General features: G+C 36.2%; 1 protein-coding gene across 1 annotated transcript in view; it reads right to left on the bottom strand.

The window, feature by feature from the left end:
- The window catches only part of LOC140136916 (uncharacterized), a 421,421-nt gene that overhangs the window by 60,487 nt on the left and 341,908 nt on the right, over positions 1 to 19,026 (bottom strand). The window contains exon 4 of the mRNA XM_072158568.1: positions 6,903 to 7,012. Coding sequence (XP_072014669.1) covers positions 6,903 to 7,012 — 110 coding nt within the window. The remainder of the gene's footprint in view (positions 1 to 6,902; positions 7,013 to 19,026) is intronic.

Genomic DNA, 19,026 nt, shown 5'->3' with positions numbered 1-19,026 from the left:
TGGGAGGAGGTGGCGACCGCCGACCACCCTTCTGCTTTAATACGGCCCTGGTTCAAGGGGAACAATTTGGGTCTTTTTGATGTGCTTTGATTCATTTGATTTTGAACAAGTATCATTGATATTGTACACTCATACATGTATACCTGAATAGGTAAAACAAAACAAAAAATTTACACATTTTTCAGGGACAGCTGCTACGTCAATTTTCATTGTATAGTAGGCCTACTATTCATCAACAGCTATCCAACCTATACAATTTTATATGTTTCATAGCAAAATTACAAGTACAGTATTCGCCTCTGAACAGATTCTGCCGCAAGTATTCATACAATATTGATTATTGAAATTGACCTCTTAAAATAGTAAGCAATTGACTGTGTAATGTGTAGTGCATGATGGGTAATTAATTGGTAACCATAGTAATGTGTGTAATCCTACGAATGGGTCGATACAATGACTGGTTGACAAGCAATAATAGATATACACCATAGAAAATTAAATACACACAATTTATGCTGTAAAGCTGTTACTAATTGATAAGGAATGATCATGGTGCATGCTGGGAAATCTTATTTCTGTTGTCATAGCAACCAATGAAGCTACCTTACGAGGTGTCCAAGCATGTGATCGGTTTGATGGTTTCACTGTGCCAACTAATTCATGTGTGTAAATTGTTGCTTGAGTAACAGACATGTTGCATTTAATCTGTGAAACCCGTGGGAAACGTTTTGCGCTTCAAACAATGTAATGTCAATTATCGGAGCAACTGGTGCAAATGCTCCTCTTGCTACGATTGCATAAAAACCAATGGTGATTGAGAACTTGAAATTGATATGATAAAAGCATGTATATGGCTGAGACAGTACCCATTAACTCTAATCTCTATGCAGCTTTCATTTGAAGAATTAAGTGAATTTCAAGTAAATTCACTTAGCACACAAACTTTTCTCCATTTTCATGTTTTTGTTCATAGCTATGAGCTTAATTAGAATTGGACTTAAAGCCATATTGTAACATTTGCAGAGAAGGACACCCTCAATAATTTTCAAAATCCTGTTTTTTACATGATTGTAATCTACTTTATTAAACTAGCATACCCGGCAAAAATCAAGACTCTTGGTGTTGTAGATTTGTCAAAATCAGAGATTTTGAATAAAACACAGGAACAGTCATTTAATTATTAATGGAAATATTAGCCGAATGCATACGCCATGTTCATAACACAGTACGTATATGGTGTGCAGGACGAATATACACACATCAAAGGACCGTGCTGTACCATAACCGACAGAGTAGCACGCATATTGGCTACATCATCGCTGGTAGTAAATTCCAATTTTCTTTGTTTTACCTCAGTCGTTAAAAAATTAAAAAAGGGACATATCTGACAGTTAAAGCTAACATTTTATGGAAAAGAAAAAGTAATCTATTTGTCATGGAAATGTTACAATGTGGCTTTTACACAACATACAGTCCCTACTTGAAGAATTAGGTTCCTGTTGCAGATATTCACAAGATTAGATCATATCTCAAAATCAAAAAGTTGGTTTAGCAACAAAAAATATCAAACTTGGTTTAGCACTCTTCCTGCTCAATCTTCACAGTTACATCTTCATTATGAATTAAAACCTTTGATCATCTTCGATTCAGCTGTGAGGTTAAAATATTCAAAGTCAAAGAATTGCAACATTTACTGGTAGTCTGAAGGATGGAACTGGGAACATGTCCTATGATTTATCCCAATTGATGAAAAACATAAACGTGACAATCCATCCAATCTTTCCTCCTATGAGTAATATTAAAGTAGGGCTGCCAAAAGGCAATGATAACTGGGACATGTTGATTTGTGACTAAATTCTTGTCATTCCCGGTTGTCATTATTTCAAGACAAAATTCAATCCAGTGCAGATCTTCTATTAATTGATGATGATCACTTATCTTGCACATTTTTACCTGATCTGCAGGAAAAAATAAAATCACACTTATTGTCATGTGTGAATGCAAAGACAGTTCCCTTTTACTATTTATGATAAGGCAGGCATTTTCGGTACCCGGGTAGGCCCTACCTGACATATTTTTCGGGCGGGTAATTGGGTACCCGAAATTGCAAAATATATATATATATATATAGGAAGCAAAGAAGCGAAGAATAATTAAAATGTCGTAAATGAATATTATATTACACGAATATTCGGGCCTCGCCCTTCGTCAGGTGACAAAAATAGTGTTGTGAGGCCTACACAAGAGAAACATTTAAAACATGATTAAAACACGGCGCGGGGAATGGTGGGAGCGACACATAAGCGATACATGAGCGACAAGCGGGAGAGCGTATACAAATCCAGCGCGTTGAACATGTTTAAGTTGGAAAACATAACGCGCAAGACGGAAAATAAAATATAATATTATAAAATGCGCAAACGCGTGTGAGAGTACAAAATTTTTTTTAATAGGCGTCGCGCAAGAACAAGCGTAAGCCTAGGTAAAAACGCGTAGAGCGTATACAAATAAAGAGCGTTAAACATGTTTAATTAAAAACATGCACGCATAAAGCGGAGAATACAAAAATATGGTAAAAGCGGTAGCGCGACGCCTATTAAAAAAAAAATTTGTACTCTCACACGCGTTTATGCATTTTATAATATTATATTTTATTTTCCGTCTTGCGCGTTATGTTTTCCAACTTAAACATGTTCAACGCGCTGGATTTGTATACGCTCTCCCGCTTGTCGCTCATGTATCGCTTGCGTGTCGCTCCCACCATTCCCCTGCGCCGCTTTTAATCATGTTTTAAATGTTTCTCTTGTGTAGGCCTCACAACACTATTTTTTGTCACCTGACGAAGAAAAATTTGTGTAATAAAATATTCATTTACTTACATTTTAATTATTCTTCGCTTCTTTGCTTCCTTCATCAAATGTCGACGCAGTTAATTTTCTATATATATATATATATATTTTTGGTTGTTTGGATACAAATTCAATGCATTTTGAAATAGAGTATGACGAACTCAAATTATCACTTTACATATTAAAATGCTAACAATTTTTTTGTTACAATGCATGTCTTTGTGATCGAAGTCACCTCTACATTCAATATAGGCCTAAGTATGTAATTTAAAGTAATGAGTGCATGAGAATAAGAATGAATGCACTAGCTAGTATTGCAGTGTTTGTAATACACCCCTTTAATTTGCTTCTAACTTTTCACAAAAACTTTTAAAATTCTTAAAATTGAGATCAGCCACCCAGTCACATCCAACTCATCATATACACATAAAGACAGGTCATGTTGTATCATCCTTAGGATATCATCCAAGTTATTAAATACTGAACGACCTGTTTTTACAACTTTCAGTGCTCAGATTGATCATAATGTGAGAAAAGATGCTAGAAGTACACAAAGTACCAATTGTTGGGTCTTATTTTATCTATTTGTCATCTTTCTAATTCATACTTCAACATTTTGACAAATAAGCCTTTATACATAGTCTTGTGATTTGAAAATAAGGAGATAATTTGAAGAATATGATGAGTGAAATTGCAGGATGAAGCAATTTCTTGATGTATTAATCAGCAACTTTTTAAACACATGAATTTTTATTTTATTTTTTCAAACAAGAGCCCCTGGCTATAGAGCAAACAGGTCACCAGATCACCTTGGTGAAGGATAAAAATTCTACAAAAATGTATGTCATTGCTGAAAACTTGCTACTAATTTTTTTTTGCCAAGAAAAGATGATTTATTTTTAAAGGGACATTTGCATATATACTGGGCACAAAAAGTATCTGTACAAAAACTAAATTACTTAATTAGTAGTCAATAAATGGAGAAGTTGGTTTAGCATATTTTGATACCTCATGTGGCACGGCACAACTTCATTTTCCAATTTTCTAATTTGAATGAAAAAAGAGAGCATTTCAAAAGTGACAAAGGTTTACATAGACTTTCCTCTCAAAACATGTTAATTATAAGCACAGCAAGTGAGTTGATCTGCAATGAGCCATTACAAAATCCGATAGGAATCACACAAAGGAGGAAATATCCCAAATTTGTCACTTTTGAGATATCCTCAGGCCCGTCATGCAGGATTTCATTTGGGGGTGCTGATTTTGAAAAAGTGGACCTTTTTTCTAAGGGGGGGGCAATTATGTGAAAAGTGGTCAAAATTTGGAACAATCGAAACAGATTTTTTTTGCTCCCTACGCTCGCACGCAAATTCTGAAATTTTGGGACTTTTTTGTATACTTTTCCAAATTTGGGCTTACGGGCCTGGATATCCTCATGCTTCTCCTTTCTGACTGGCTGTCTTCTAAACAGCTTCATCTCCTGTGAGTGTCTGTAGACATGTTACAGCGCCCTCTACTTGCATACATGTGTGAAGCACAGGATCTAAACTTTAGAATAAATATGTATGCTTGAAATATTTTATTCATGGGTGCCATTATAAATGTGCGAATAAGAAATTTATAAAGTTTGTAAAAAGTGTGAATACACAACAACTAATCTTTGCATGCTAGCCAGATTGAGAATTGACAGTCATTCACATAAAAAGAAAGAGTTTAATATCATTACTTCAACAGAAATTTGCATGCAACTCACTCAAAAAGGCTAATTATTTCAAATCACAAGATTATCTCAATTTCCTTTTCTTCCCCACCCTGCTATCTTGTCCTCTTGACATCATCGTCTGACCACAGAAACCGTTCAAATCCTGAGCACCCTAACTCATGGAAATCAAGATTAAGTCAACGGAAGTTAACGTTCCTTTGCATAATAATACAAGGACTTCAATGGTCTTGTTGAGTTGTTGTTCCATGGGTGTGAAGACCTGAGGCATCCTTAAAAGTTGACTAACTGTTTGCTTTTATTCCTCCTAAAAGTCCAGTAGGTCAATAAACAAATTATCTTAAAAACTGACCCAAAGTTGTTTCAAAACTTTCAAAAAACAAAATTGTTTTGGTGCCATATTACAAAAGTAATATGACCTCTGCAATTATTTCATTAAAACAAATCCCTTAAAACCTTGTTTGTGATAATTTGTTAACCTAGTTCAATCTAGGGGCCTATTTAAACCTGAGCAGACTGTGGCTTTCACTTCAAATCTTTTGATACCTGTTTCATATAATTAATATACAATAGAACCTGGGCACTCATTTTGATACTTATAATGAAGTCAGCACCATAACAACTTGGAGGGTATTATTACAATTTATACTTAAACTTGTCAATCACTTTGATATTCAAAACCAATTAAATGCAACACTCTTATATTCCATTTATATCTGTGTGAAGGCAGAACCATTTAATGACCGATTTTGGACTGTCCATTTTTTTTTTTTTTTTGACATGGTCTGAAATCACAAACCTTAAGTGACCAATGATTTGGAAGTATTTTGGTTTTGTGATAATTCCAATTAGTGCTAAACCAGTCCTATCAAAAATGTGCTTTCAACTCTGAAAATGCACATATGGCAATATTTTGTCCTTAAATTTGTTCAAAAAGTTCAGAATTCCGTGAAATGAGTGACACCACAATTGATATGCAACATTCAGCCTGGAAAGGAGTTTGAAACTTTTTTCTTTGGTAACAATTTGGTAAAAACTATTGCCAAATGGAAACTTTCCTTTAAAATGAACAAGCTAAATCATGTATCTCAAGTTCCTTCATGGATTAGGTCTCAAATTATGTTACCCTTACCAAATAGTGTCATGAATCCCATGCTTGCAAAATGCTAATTCAATAAGGTAATATTGTCATTGGTTTGTTGATGACCTGGTTACAAACCCCCAATGAATGTATCACATGGCGGGCTACCCCAACCTGATTTAGTGATTCTTAATCATCCAATTATTTTAATGAGTCACAGTCTTATGGTAATAAAATTGTTTTTTAAAATAAATTTTCAAAATATACATTTTAAATAAATTTTCAAAATATACATAGTCAAACTTGATTTTGGTAGGATTTTCTAGCGTATTGAGTTATCTAGTGTTTTTCAAAATAACAACATTTTCACTATATTTCCAAATTACACAGCTGTTAAAACATCACTTCTCATTTAATAAAATATTCATGTTGCCATGTCATTAATATTCAACATGTTCACACTTTCATTTTATTTTGTCTCATTCTTTAATAAAGGGCATACCTCATCTGATGAAGTATGTGATAACTATTTGTTACACACTCAGAGGGGTAAGCTTATCTGATTGACACTGACTCCATCTCAAGTTTTTATCTTCGTTGCTCTATAGCTTTCTTTCCGGGCGTCCTATATTAAACGGCCCAAGTGGACCGATCAGCTCTCCTTGGCCTATTACGGCGCACAGTAATGGGGTGTGAGTCGTCATTGAGATTGAGACATAAGATATAAAGCAGGAGGTGTGAATAGTAGCAAATCAAATTGTTACTTGGTTTCCTATTGGGGTTGCTGAACCCTTGCCAATGAAAGGCCTACTTTTGTAACATTCATCAGCACACTCACATTTCCATCCGTAGAGTTCAGATGCAAAAATTGACATACCCAGGTTTTTTTTAATTTGAGATATACAGGCATGAGACTGTACTTTCCTAAAAAAACCTGAAAAAAATGAAAATGTGTGTGAAATTGGGCAAAAAGTACCAAAAACAGGCTAAAATTAAATAAAGTTTTAAAACTGAAAATTCTCATGTCTGGATACATTCAAATATAAAATGGTCAAAAGAAAATAATTAGAAAATATATGCTACATTTGATGTAGTTTTAAAATTATACCTTGAAATTGTTCAAAATGGGTGTCAATTTAAAGCTAGCAATATGTGCTCATCGGATTTTGCATCAGAACTCTACAAATATGAATCAGAGGACCCAAAGGAATTATCAATACGTTTTATCAATAAAATTGATCTTAAAACTTACTGTTATTTTATTGTTATTGGTTGGCTGCCCACCATCCAAAGTCATCTGCACCGGGCCACCGGGGGCGCTTTTCCTTCTTGTTCGCCCCAACCCATGGTCCTGGTTGATGTCTGCAAGATAAAAAGAGCAAAATCAAATGGTTAAAAATCATTTGTTAAAATATAACAATGAAAGTCAATAGTTTTGTGTTTAGGTATGAAATGATGTTGACCTGACGAAATCCGTGAATTGACAGAATACAGACAATTCTTTCCCCATTGCACTAAATGACAATTTACGTCAACCACTAACAGATATTTTTGATGCTATACAATGTACGTACGTAACATGTTGCAATTTTTGATGCCATATGCTGCAACTGTATACTTTGACCACATTTTCTAACCGCAATTTAAATCCAATTGGTAATAAAGAAGATACGGTATATTGAATAATTTGGAACAGGGGACGGATACACAAAACACTATACATATACATATCAAAATATTTGAATCTCTCTTTTGGGTAGTAGATTTTTTTAACTTTTTACCCAGTGCAGAGTGCAGAAAGCATCATTGTTCCCCGGACACATTAGCTCAAGCAATTTATATGACGACACATTAGTAATGTTGAGAGCCCTGTAATATGATCGACTTTTAAATACTCAAGCAATTCACGCCATGATGTTGTCTCATGAGAGCTTAAGTGTGTTTCCACACAAAATAACACATTACAATGTGCTGATCAAGAAAATAATAGTTCTACATGTCCATAAACTGACGCTATCCCCATCTCATTTCATGGGAAAATCAGTCATTTAAATCATCTGTGATCACAAGCTGCTGCACCCGAACAACAAACCCTCAGGACTGTGAACATGTTGTATTGTAACCAGGGAAGTACCATTGTGTAACAGAAAACAGCCAACTTGACTATGACTGGGTGTACTACATTTTGCATTGTCTAATAAAACAATGTGATATGATGAGGCAATACAAATGCAACTCCTCAACTATGACAAGGAACTTGTTTCATCTCCTTTGGTTCCATCCAGTTAACATTGAACTTGAAGATTAATCACCATTTTCTCACGGTTCCACCTTTACCATGCATGCCAAGACTAAACCATAGATACCATGCCCAACATTCTCTTATTCCTATAGGACAATATAACTTTGGCTTTTTTCACCTGGGCTAAAGTGTATAGAGACACCACTGATGCAGCTAGCTACATGTACATGATGAAAATGATTCAGCTTCATACAAGGTTCCTGAATATCATTGTCAAACAGAATTAAATATATTTAATCTTGTTAAGTTAGACATATTATTTGCAGTTTGGGCAAATAAAAAGAAGGAATAAGGTATTTCAAAGACCACTGATCTGATTTGCCTCAGTAAATAAAATTTCTTATATTCCTTTGGACATGGTTCCTTGTGTGTCTAAAAACATGTCACTTTTAATAAACTAGGTTTTACATTTATCCAGAATTTAAGACAATTGACCAAATATAAGCTTTTTAGCTTGGCTTGAGCATTTTGTTTGATCCTGGTCCCGTCAGGATCCAAGCATGTATCCACCCAGACCGACTGGTTAAACAAACAAACAAACAAAGTCCTCATACAAATGGACAAGTACAGGTTGTCTGCATCTTCACCCACAACAAAACACATCAGTGTGACCTTGATGTATACACACAGTGGTGTACCATTCCAGTCATGCCTTGAACCCTCCCTCCTCCATGGGTCTCATGTGCCTCATAAATTGGCACCCTGTCAAACACCAGACAAAATACTCAACCTTGACCTCATCAGGTCATCTAAGGCCAACCCCAGTTCACCTAAGGTCAACTTTACATACCTGTTGTGACTGTACAGGAATGCAGTAATTGCAATAATCTTTGACATCATTTTCCATTAATTCTAAAATATTTCAAACAGTTGGATGTTATACACATGTCACTTGTATGACCCACCCTATGACCCCCGGGAGTGGTGAGTCACTTTACATAGGTGCGTCGGATTTAACTATACCATGCCCCACATGTGCGTCTAAACAATGACTGACATTTGCCGACAATGACTGATCTTCTTGTCACAATGGTTACGTCCATGTTAAGGATTATGACTTTCCTCATGATGCCAATTTGACTCACCATTTTAGGCATTTAGGTATTTTGACTGACACTGATCGCCTAACCATTGGCGCACCTAGGTAAAGTGACTGACACTGGCGCCCCTCGGGGTATGTTGTGACGCGCATATTGAGTAAATGACCGTACCCTCGTCACTAATTGGTTGGTAAATGACCCAACCATGACGCACATCCCCCGGGGTCCTAGGGTGGGTCATACAAGTGACATGTGTATTATTTTGAGACATTTTAAGAGCACATTTTGGGCAAATTCATTCATGTCTGCTATGATGAATGATGACAATTCTTTGAAAGTCTAGCCTGGTATAATTTGTTTGACCTAGTTTACAAAATCACACTTGCATCATGATCTATGCATCATCATTGATCATAGACTATCCTTGATATCTTGCAATATTGTAATAACCAGATAATCAAGATATAACCACAGAAACTGTTGTAAGCGAAAATGTAAAGCCGTATACTATAGTATTAAAGTGTATCACTATTGCATGAAATGTTCAAGGGACAGAATTAGGCCCTCAATACAAAAATATACCTGTATCTCAAAATGGCTTTATTTGCACATGCTGTCTGGTACCAAATAATCCTTACAAACCTGGGCACCCTATGATTGTATGCCATAAACAAGTTGGCCACAGAAACTATACTATCAGCAAAAATGTAGGCCTAAAGCCCTAAGTGCAACACCAATGCATGAAATGTGTGAGAGTCAAAATGACTGTATCATCACATGGTTTGTTTGCTTTTTGCACTTATAGTGAGGGAGTGAGAGCCCTAGATAGGGTGTCTGCTGGAATTAATTCCTCAATCGACAATTTTTGTACTGGTAGACGTGGCTTTAAATATTCAATCACATATCCAAAATCGGCCAAAATCCACCCTGGGCAAAAAAATCTACAGGCATTTGAAAATCACTATTTTACAGTAAAAATACACAAATCACGAACGTTTCCGACTATTAAGCCGCATTTACGCAAACATGGTTAACGCGTCCACGCTTACTGTTTTGTATTTGCGTTCGCGCAACAAGTGGCGTGTTGGCGTTGCATACTGCGTAAACCAGAGCGTCACATCACACAACACGCGAAGTCGGTGTCTAATTGATCGCCACCTTGTGCAATAATTTGTCGCTCGGATGACATAGGATGACATAGTGGTGTATCACAAAAATGGCCATTTTGAGATAATTAAAGTTTTTGCAACTTTTACCCTTTTGTGATACCTGAATCAAAATGTCCCCATTTGTTGAATGGATACGAAAAAATAAATATTTAAGTACTACATTTTATGTATAAAATACATCCATGTCATTCACCAATTAATTACAATTAGGCCTGGTCATTAAGCCTATGCCTATACGTCATTATAGTATATAGGCGTACTAAACATCTAATCAATTTAGACCTTACATATGTCCAGGGCTGTCAACTCTCACGCATTGGCCGTGAGTCTCACGCATTGGGTCACTTTCTCACGGTCTCACGCCAAGGTAGTATAATCTCACGCCAAGGTAGTAAAGCTCACGCAAAAAGCTAGAAAATGGGTAAAATCTCACGCATCGTTATGAATAATTTGTTGCTCCTACCACCACCCCCCCCCCATCCCTGCTTTTCACATTCTCGAGCGCCGTGGCTCAAATGGGCCCTAATCATGGTACAAAATGAACATTGGATGGAGTCGGCAAATCCCGGTACGTCTCTGTCTCACGCCAAGCAATTCCAAAAAGTTGACAGCCCTGATATGTCTATAAATAAGCCCATAGCCATTAACTCTAATACGGCCTAAATAAATACAAACTTATCAGAGCGGTCGACAAGAATGTCAAAAAGTGTAGGACTTTGTTATGAAAAAGTTATTAGGTCTACAACTACATGGTAGAGGCCAGACTAGATCGGTAGGCCTATCAGACATTACAAGAAGCCTTCAAGTTCAACGGAAATTAATAGTTATCTAGACCTAAGTATCTCGTGGATTGGCTTTCTCTCATATCCCTCTTTTTTGCATTCTTTCCGTGCACCTTTATTCCGTTTTTTAACCAGTTGGTTCGATAACCATTTAGCATGTTTAGTTTAATACCTAATAAGTCTAAAACCATTGGTCTAATAAATTATAACCCATTTCGTCTACAAACCACTTGGTCTACAAACCATTTGGTCCAACAAGCATTTAGTCTGCTAACAGTTTGGTCTAGGCCTAGGCCCTACGGTTAGTCTATAAGCCTATATGCAATTTGCTAATGCAGTAGATTTATCGTGTTTTTATTTTGCTAATGTATAATATAACTGACGGCCAAATAGTATAGGACTATAGGCCTACGTATTTACCTGCTGGCACACTACACGCTTATAGCCTACACCTGTGATAGGCCTATCGCGTGTGTTTGATACTAATTAGGCCTATACCATAATCTATGATTATACAATAGGCCTAAATGTTGATCTGTTGATTAAAATAATTGTTGGCAATATTATCCGTTATCAGTTTAATAGGTCCTTATGGTAATTTAATGTCATTTTGTTTTCGGGAAGAAATGTAAGCAAGAGTTATTAAACGTGAACACAGGGCCGTCGCTAGACCAATATGATTGGGGGTGTACAGCATGTTTTGCCGACGGAAATATATGTGAATTGTACACCCAATTTTTTTTAGTGTGTGTGTGGGGAAGTGTTAGCGGTCCAATTTGTTTCCGACATTTTTTTAATTAGTATACAAATATTGACTGCTATGAGGGGCACAGTTAAAATTATAGGCCCTCGGTGATGTCAAAACCATGACTATGCCCGAAGCGAAGCTTCGGGCATAGTCATGGTTTTGATTTTAACTGTGCCCCTAATATTAAGCAGTCAATATTTGTTTTATATACCGAATAATATAGATTCTTCTCATTTGATTGGTTAAAAGATTTCCTGACTGACAAGGCGGCAAGGCCTACAAGCTTTTAACTGCATAGGCCTTTAGGCTTAAATGCACACAGCATGACAGTGCATGCAAGAGCAAGGGTGGAGAATTTGGACCGATATCTACCGATGTCATAATCTAAAACAACCCTACCGTTTTTGTGCTAACATCACACACTGCCGAGTCTCCAGGTCGTAGTAATTTGTCTAAAAAGTGACATTTGGCAGGTATAAATCCTTGACATGTAACATTTTGTAAACAATCACTGCACTCACTACGGCGGCGGTGAAAGATCGTCGTCAAGCAAGGAGAGGTCAAATTCATTGCGAACTGTGACCGCTATAGTCTCAACACTTCGTAATCAACGCCCGGCCGTATAGTGGAGTGCGCAATGTAATGTCGAAGCGATCTGTGTATTCGGGGTTGCGAATATCCAATTATTTTCCGGGCATAGAATCAACTGTGCCCGGGGCACAGTTGTTGTATGACGTCATCTTGATAGAAAAAGGGGGCACAGCTATTTTAATGACTCCACTTTTAACCAATCAGATGAGAGGAATCTATATATGAGGTATATAATAACTACTATAACCATGATAACATTAACAATATGCCTACGTTAACAACAGCACAATTTCGTAACACATTAGGCCGTATAAAATTAATGTTTTGGTTCTCGTCCCCTCCCTCCTCAATTTCTGTGATTTGTCAGATTTTTTTTTTTTTTTTAGATTTTTCAATTATTTTTAGACTTTGGAATGATCTATGAATTTTTCATACATATAAATAAGTTTATTAGAGAACAAGGATCACTTCCAAGTCTTTTGTGGTACTCTAGGGGTTTATCCTCAGAATCTCACATTTGAAAAAAAAAAAAGTGCCTCATCGTTTCTTCAAGCACTGTTGGAAAAGACCGAAAACTACTGAAAATGGTGATTTTACATTGGAAAAAAACCAAAAAAAAAAAAAAACCTCCCTCCCTCATCAATTCATGAAAATCCTCTGGAGGAGAACCAAAATATTAATTTTATACTGACCTTATACACATTAATCTTTTACATGACTCTGCCGACAAACACATAGCTTTGACTACATTTGCTGACAATCGCATGGTTTTGACAGCACAGTCCATTTTTGCCGACAAAAATTGTGTATTGGGAGGGGGGTATCACACCACATACCCCCTTCTAGCGTCGCCCCTGCGTGAACGTAGCCTATGAGCAGTTAAAACAACCTTGCATGCTCAAATATTATTTCTAAGCGAAAGTTGATGGAACTTAGTTTAACCTATAGCTTTAATAGATTTATTTGTAGGCCTACAAGGACAGATTTGTAGTAGGATTGAAGTAAAAAACGATTAGATTTTTATGATTGACAAATCCAGTTTCTACTCTACTTCCTCTAGACTTTAACCATCTTGGCAGTTCATGCTTTACGAGGGAAAAAAGTGGTCAATCGGGACACGGGCTGCCGGGTACCCGTACTACACGCTTCACCCTGATAGGCCTCGATCCACTTAAAAGAACCAAACATCATGGAAGGTTTTGTGATCAGCCTAATTAGAGGGGCCCTACCCTCCCAGACAGAACAACAAAATAACTAAGCCCTTGTCTTTTTTAGACATAAATTATTGTATAGGCCTACGCTAAAACAGCTTTATTTGTTATTTGTATTTGCACCAATTTTGCGATCATTTATAAGAAATAAAAAAGCAACTCTTCCTTTTTTGTCTTTAAAGACCGGACTAGAGCCGAGGACGAGAGACATGTTTTTTTTTTTTTTTTTTTTTAAATATTAGACCTAGTGGGCTATAATAGCAGGCAGCGTATAGGTGCATAATATAATATTATTTAGACTAATACTAAATACGACACCTTTGAAATATCTTTTAAGCTATTATGCTAAAATTCCCAATTAATAATCCGCAAATCTAAGCTAATCTATTGGCAAAACAAACGTAAACAGTCCGCCGTCAATGAATGGCAAAATATATGCAATCAATGCTGCGAAAAGTGTGTCAGCGGAAGGATAATTATAATTAATGTGAGTCAGCGCGGAACACGGTGTATGCGCAATATACGCAATTTGGCGCTCATGTATTGGCGCGTAATGCCAGGCGCGATAGCCGATGCGACCACGCTTTGCAAAAGTATTTTTATTTACCTCTTGAATTAAACTTGCTCAAAGTTAGAATAAGTGCAATTTTCAAAGGCTTGTAATTTTTTTTTGCCCAAAGTAGATTTTAGTCGATTTTTGTTATACAATACTACAATATATTCTACACCCACTGGTACAAAAATCGTCGATTGAGGAATTAATTCTACCTAAACTGCCTTCACTCCCTGACTATTAGTGCCTTCTGGTTCTCACCCCTCAATATATATAATACCAATTATCACCACTGATGCTATACAGCAAACTTTACTCACCACATAATTTGTGCCATCTGTCTTGCTCTCACAATCTAACCAAATGATGTAGCAAAATCCAACATCACATCAATACAGATAAATTTAAAAGGTACATCACCAAATCTCTCTTTCTCAAAAGGTGACAGTCAGATATATGGCTTCACCCTCTGACAAACAAATTCCAGATGTCCTAATCACAAATCAGTCCACATTAAGACCTTAAAGGTCATTGATAAAGCCAACAAACATGTTCCAAAACATGGCTGAGATGAGCAACACCCAGCTGTAGTTTATATGTGTAGACATCTGTGATAAATGGTAGCAGAATTCAGCAACCTTGGGCTATGTTAAGCCTTGACCCTGCCATTGTAAAATGCCATGTATATCAAATACAAGTAATCTCTGGTGTAAAGGGATTGAAAATGAACTTGGGAACTGAATGGTTTTATGGTATGGTACAAGTGAATTCAATTAAATTGCTGTCATGCCTAGATACATCAAGATATTTTCTAGAATTCTTGATAATATGATGATCAAAATTGCCTGTGGTCATAGACCCTAGAAATTAGGGTCTATGCTGTGGTACTGGTAAAAGCAAACTTTTAATGTTATCAAATCTTAGATTTTAAAATGTCAGATTTTACAGACGATTGAATTTATAGTACTAGAGATATTTTGATGAAGCATCTAGGTTTATACTTATAGTTGCTTACCAAGATTGTGCTGTTCAAAATATTACACTACGCTCAAATCGTCAAGTTTAATATAGGCCTACAACTATGTAACCATACACAAAGGCCTTTAACCCACACTACGCCAAGATCTGCAAGTGTGGACCTACAACTTGTTCCTAGGACCTTTGCTGCACACCCAAACCATGGACCCATCAGACCATCAAATTACTATCCAACTGACACTTGACTTTTCAATATCTTGTTATCTGCAATACGCTGGTAGTAGGGGGAACTATGGACATCCTCATTCACTGGGTGCCCTCAGTTACTTTTTTTTTGGTGTGTGTCCTCACTTGCAAGTCTTTACAAAGGCACACATACACCATATAAACACACTTTTAAAAGGTTAAAGTGCTTATAAATTGTAAATCAAAGTTACACCATGGAGATAGATGTCCAGTCCTTAAAAAAGTGAATCTGTCCTTCAATGACCCTTTTGAAGTATAGCCTAGAGGTTTGGCGGCTATTCAAGTATCATCAACGCCTCTTTGGACCTTAAAAATCTGTTAACATCTTGACATCATTTAACCCTATCTATACTAAAGAAGTGATGCAAGGCATTGTCTATGCAAGGACCAAAGTAAGGACCATGTAATGAGTTCTAAGAAATGATTTGCTTGTAATAAAAGTACAATAAATACCAGGAGCTACATGTATACATTTGACCATATGAAATACAAAAATACATATTTAACAACCAGACTGTTCACTGTTCCCATGCATCAGTGGTTGCTATCTCTTGAATTTTGGTGTTCCATTTGAAGTATTTTTTCACAAGAGAGCCAAATTTGACAAAAAATACCCCCCCCCCCCAAAAGTTATTTTTCCCCAAGAATTACAACTCGATCTCTTGCATCAAATCTAATATGCGCCATGCTTAAATCATTCTCATTCTTAAAAATCTGTGAGGACATTATACTTTGAATGCATGTCTCACTCTTTCCTCCATCAAAAATGTCAAAATTAGAATCCTACAACCTACCTCTAACCATCCCGTAAGCAGCCTTCCACATAACCAATGTTAAACTCATCATGTTCAAAAAGTGTCACACAGTAGCCTGAAAAAGCGCACTAGAAATAAGACATGGGGTCGAGTCCATCTATTGAAATGCTATATTTTACACAACATCACCTCCACGTTCAAAGCAGTAGTCTCACAAAAAACGAGATATCAATGAAGCCGGTCAATGGCATGAAATGCTATCCTCGCAGATCAACGCCCTTATTTTGTAATAACTTTCTGTGGGAGTATATCATCTATCTGGTAAGCTTCCTTGGGTTGCAATGATTTGGTGCAGCCATTAGACTAATGAGCCAGGTGATGATGATGCATCCTCATAAAACATCAACGGTTGGTGTCCACAGGGAGTCCCTCATACAGATCCTCATATATCTCGGGTGTGGTGAGATTATCTAATGCGCTAATTTGGTGTCCTGAACACCGCGGTGTGGTTTGCTAAATGTCTAATTTTGTCCCGACCACCGTTCCGAAATTACATTATTATGAATTTAGCGTTGAAAGGAAAGCAGGCAACATACGTCAAGATGTAGATCAGATGACAGGGTTAAACGGCTCCTTTATTATATTGCACTGATGAATTATGCATGATAAATTAAATACTGCTGTTGTTGTGACATTCAATTGATCAAAATTGCCATTTTATTCAAAGCTGAGCCAGTGCACAGCTAAAACAAACTCTGACAAAACGTGATGCTGAGATAGGGAAAACACCACGCTCAAGCCAGCGCACCTAAGTGACAAAAATCTATGGTAGCACAAAAGACACCTAAAACCACAAGTAAGGGTGTTTGTTTTTCTTTCCTGCAAAATTAATTAGTACATTAAATGATTGGTTGGAAGAATCCAGATCTGAATACATGCATACTGGTCAATGAATAGCCAGTTTACCTAGCAAACCTGAATGCATTAAAAGTTTTATTCAGAGACTTGAAACAATTTGCTTGAAATACACCCCTAATCAAACCATTTTAATGGGAGCAAACCCGCAGGCATAAAAGGAGCCCAATTGTGCTCATTTTAAGCGGCAAATGGCAACACTGCGGTGATACTAAGCATTTTTCACACTTTAATTAAAATCGTCCTGGTATGGCTTTCAGCAATATTGATCTATTTACACAACAAAAGAGCGAGAGCTCTGTAGGCTTCAATAAATCGTATCACGCTTTTCAATTTTTAATGGGAATCAAACTGCAGATTCATAGATAAAATATTGATTTGATGGGTACAATTTTCTGATGAAAGTTGATGGCCAAATAATCTATAGGCACACATTTGAGCAGAAATTGCACACTTACTTTAATATAATTATAAACTTTTCCATAACACTACTCAAAACAAAACTCCATTTTTGAAATTGAAGCTTATCCTGAAGCTGGAATTACTTTTATAATAACACTTGTTCAGAGTACTCTATCCTCAACCGCTCACATGTTTTGATGAACAAAGCTTGTTTTGGAGAATCATAAATAGTAGAGATTTTAAATTATGCCAAATCTGAAATCTTTTGCTGGGGAATGCATGTCTTTAAAGCAGTCCTTGGAAGTCTGAGTGGCAGATTTTGTGTATAATAAAGAAATATGGTTTTCTCAAAAAGAAAAAAAATCTATAAAAATAAGTACCACAGTTAACTTTTGCTTTTGTTTTATATTGCTTTGTAAATATTTACATATGGATGTTACCCACAATCAAAATAAACCGCTTTTAAAGATTATGCCAAGTTCTGAGATGAATATTCATTTCTGGTCATTATGGCGGACATTGCTATGGTCATTATTAAAACCGCATATTGCACTCTTTCAACACAATTTATCCAAAATTTGCTTTTAGACATTGATCCTCAGGAACCGGAGAATATAAAACAAGTTTCCTTTACATCAGGCTAATTTCCCAAAGGGCAAAGATCCTGCAATTAAATTATATAATACATTCATAACAATAAGTATTATGACTAATACCCTCTAAAACCCCAGACCTATGACTTCATCCTCGGCCATCTCTCCGATCTAAACACGTCCATAAAAGAACCCACCAAATCGCTCACCTCAATTCTTCCAATTTGCTGATTGTTACTAATCAAACCGATCTGTGGTCAAACAGCTTTGTACAAATCTTTTCATTAAAACCTGGGAATTCCCAACGGGTGTAGTGACTTACAAATGACAAATAATCCAAGTACAATGACATCATTCATAAAATTAACTCATTTTGCTCAGAATTTGTAAACTCAGGTTAAGTTCGCACCTTCAGTACAGTGTTGAGTTGCAAGGCATAGAATTCAGGAGGGTTGTAATCGACCAATGTCTGGCTATCTGTAAATCCAGGTTAGGTTTGTTCAAACACGTTGCGATCTTTCACTTGGGTCTTAAGGTATGGCCTAAGGTTGAGCTTGATATAAGCTTAAAACTTCATATTATTAAGCCCTTTTTGGAACAAATTATACAAATGATAGAACTTTCCCAGGCTCACTCACAATTTGGAGGGACAGAATTCTTCTTTCTAAACCTACATTATCGCAGCTTTGCTCTAATAGACCCTTTGCACTTGATATTAAGTTTTAAACTTTTTCAATAATATTCAATATTTTCCCCAAGTTTCATTACATTCAAAATACGGAATTAAGTGCAGTCTTCTATAGGCCTAAATCAATTTATCCAATAAAGAAAAGCAAAGTACATTCTATGTAAAATAAAATCTACACATTTTGGGGTTATTTCATCACAAAAACTTTTTAATTTTAATTTTTGAAAAATCTCAATAATATAGGCCTATTATTATTGTATGTTTTACAAATAATTTAGCCCATATTGTAGGCCATAATGATGATAATAATTAATATACATATTCCACATATTTGGCAGGATTCAGACTACATTTGACAAAGGTTCAAATTAATTATAAACCTTATTATTTCTTGTTGCTAGAA

Source organism: Amphiura filiformis, chromosome 17 (genome assembly GCF_039555335.1).
Source record: "Amphiura filiformis chromosome 17, Afil_fr2py, whole genome shotgun sequence".
NCBI lineage: Eukaryota > Metazoa > Echinodermata > Ophiuroidea > Amphilepidida > Amphiuridae > Amphiura > Amphiura filiformis.
Note: the sequence above shows the minus strand (reverse complement) of the source record. Positions and strands in the feature narration are given on the sequence as shown.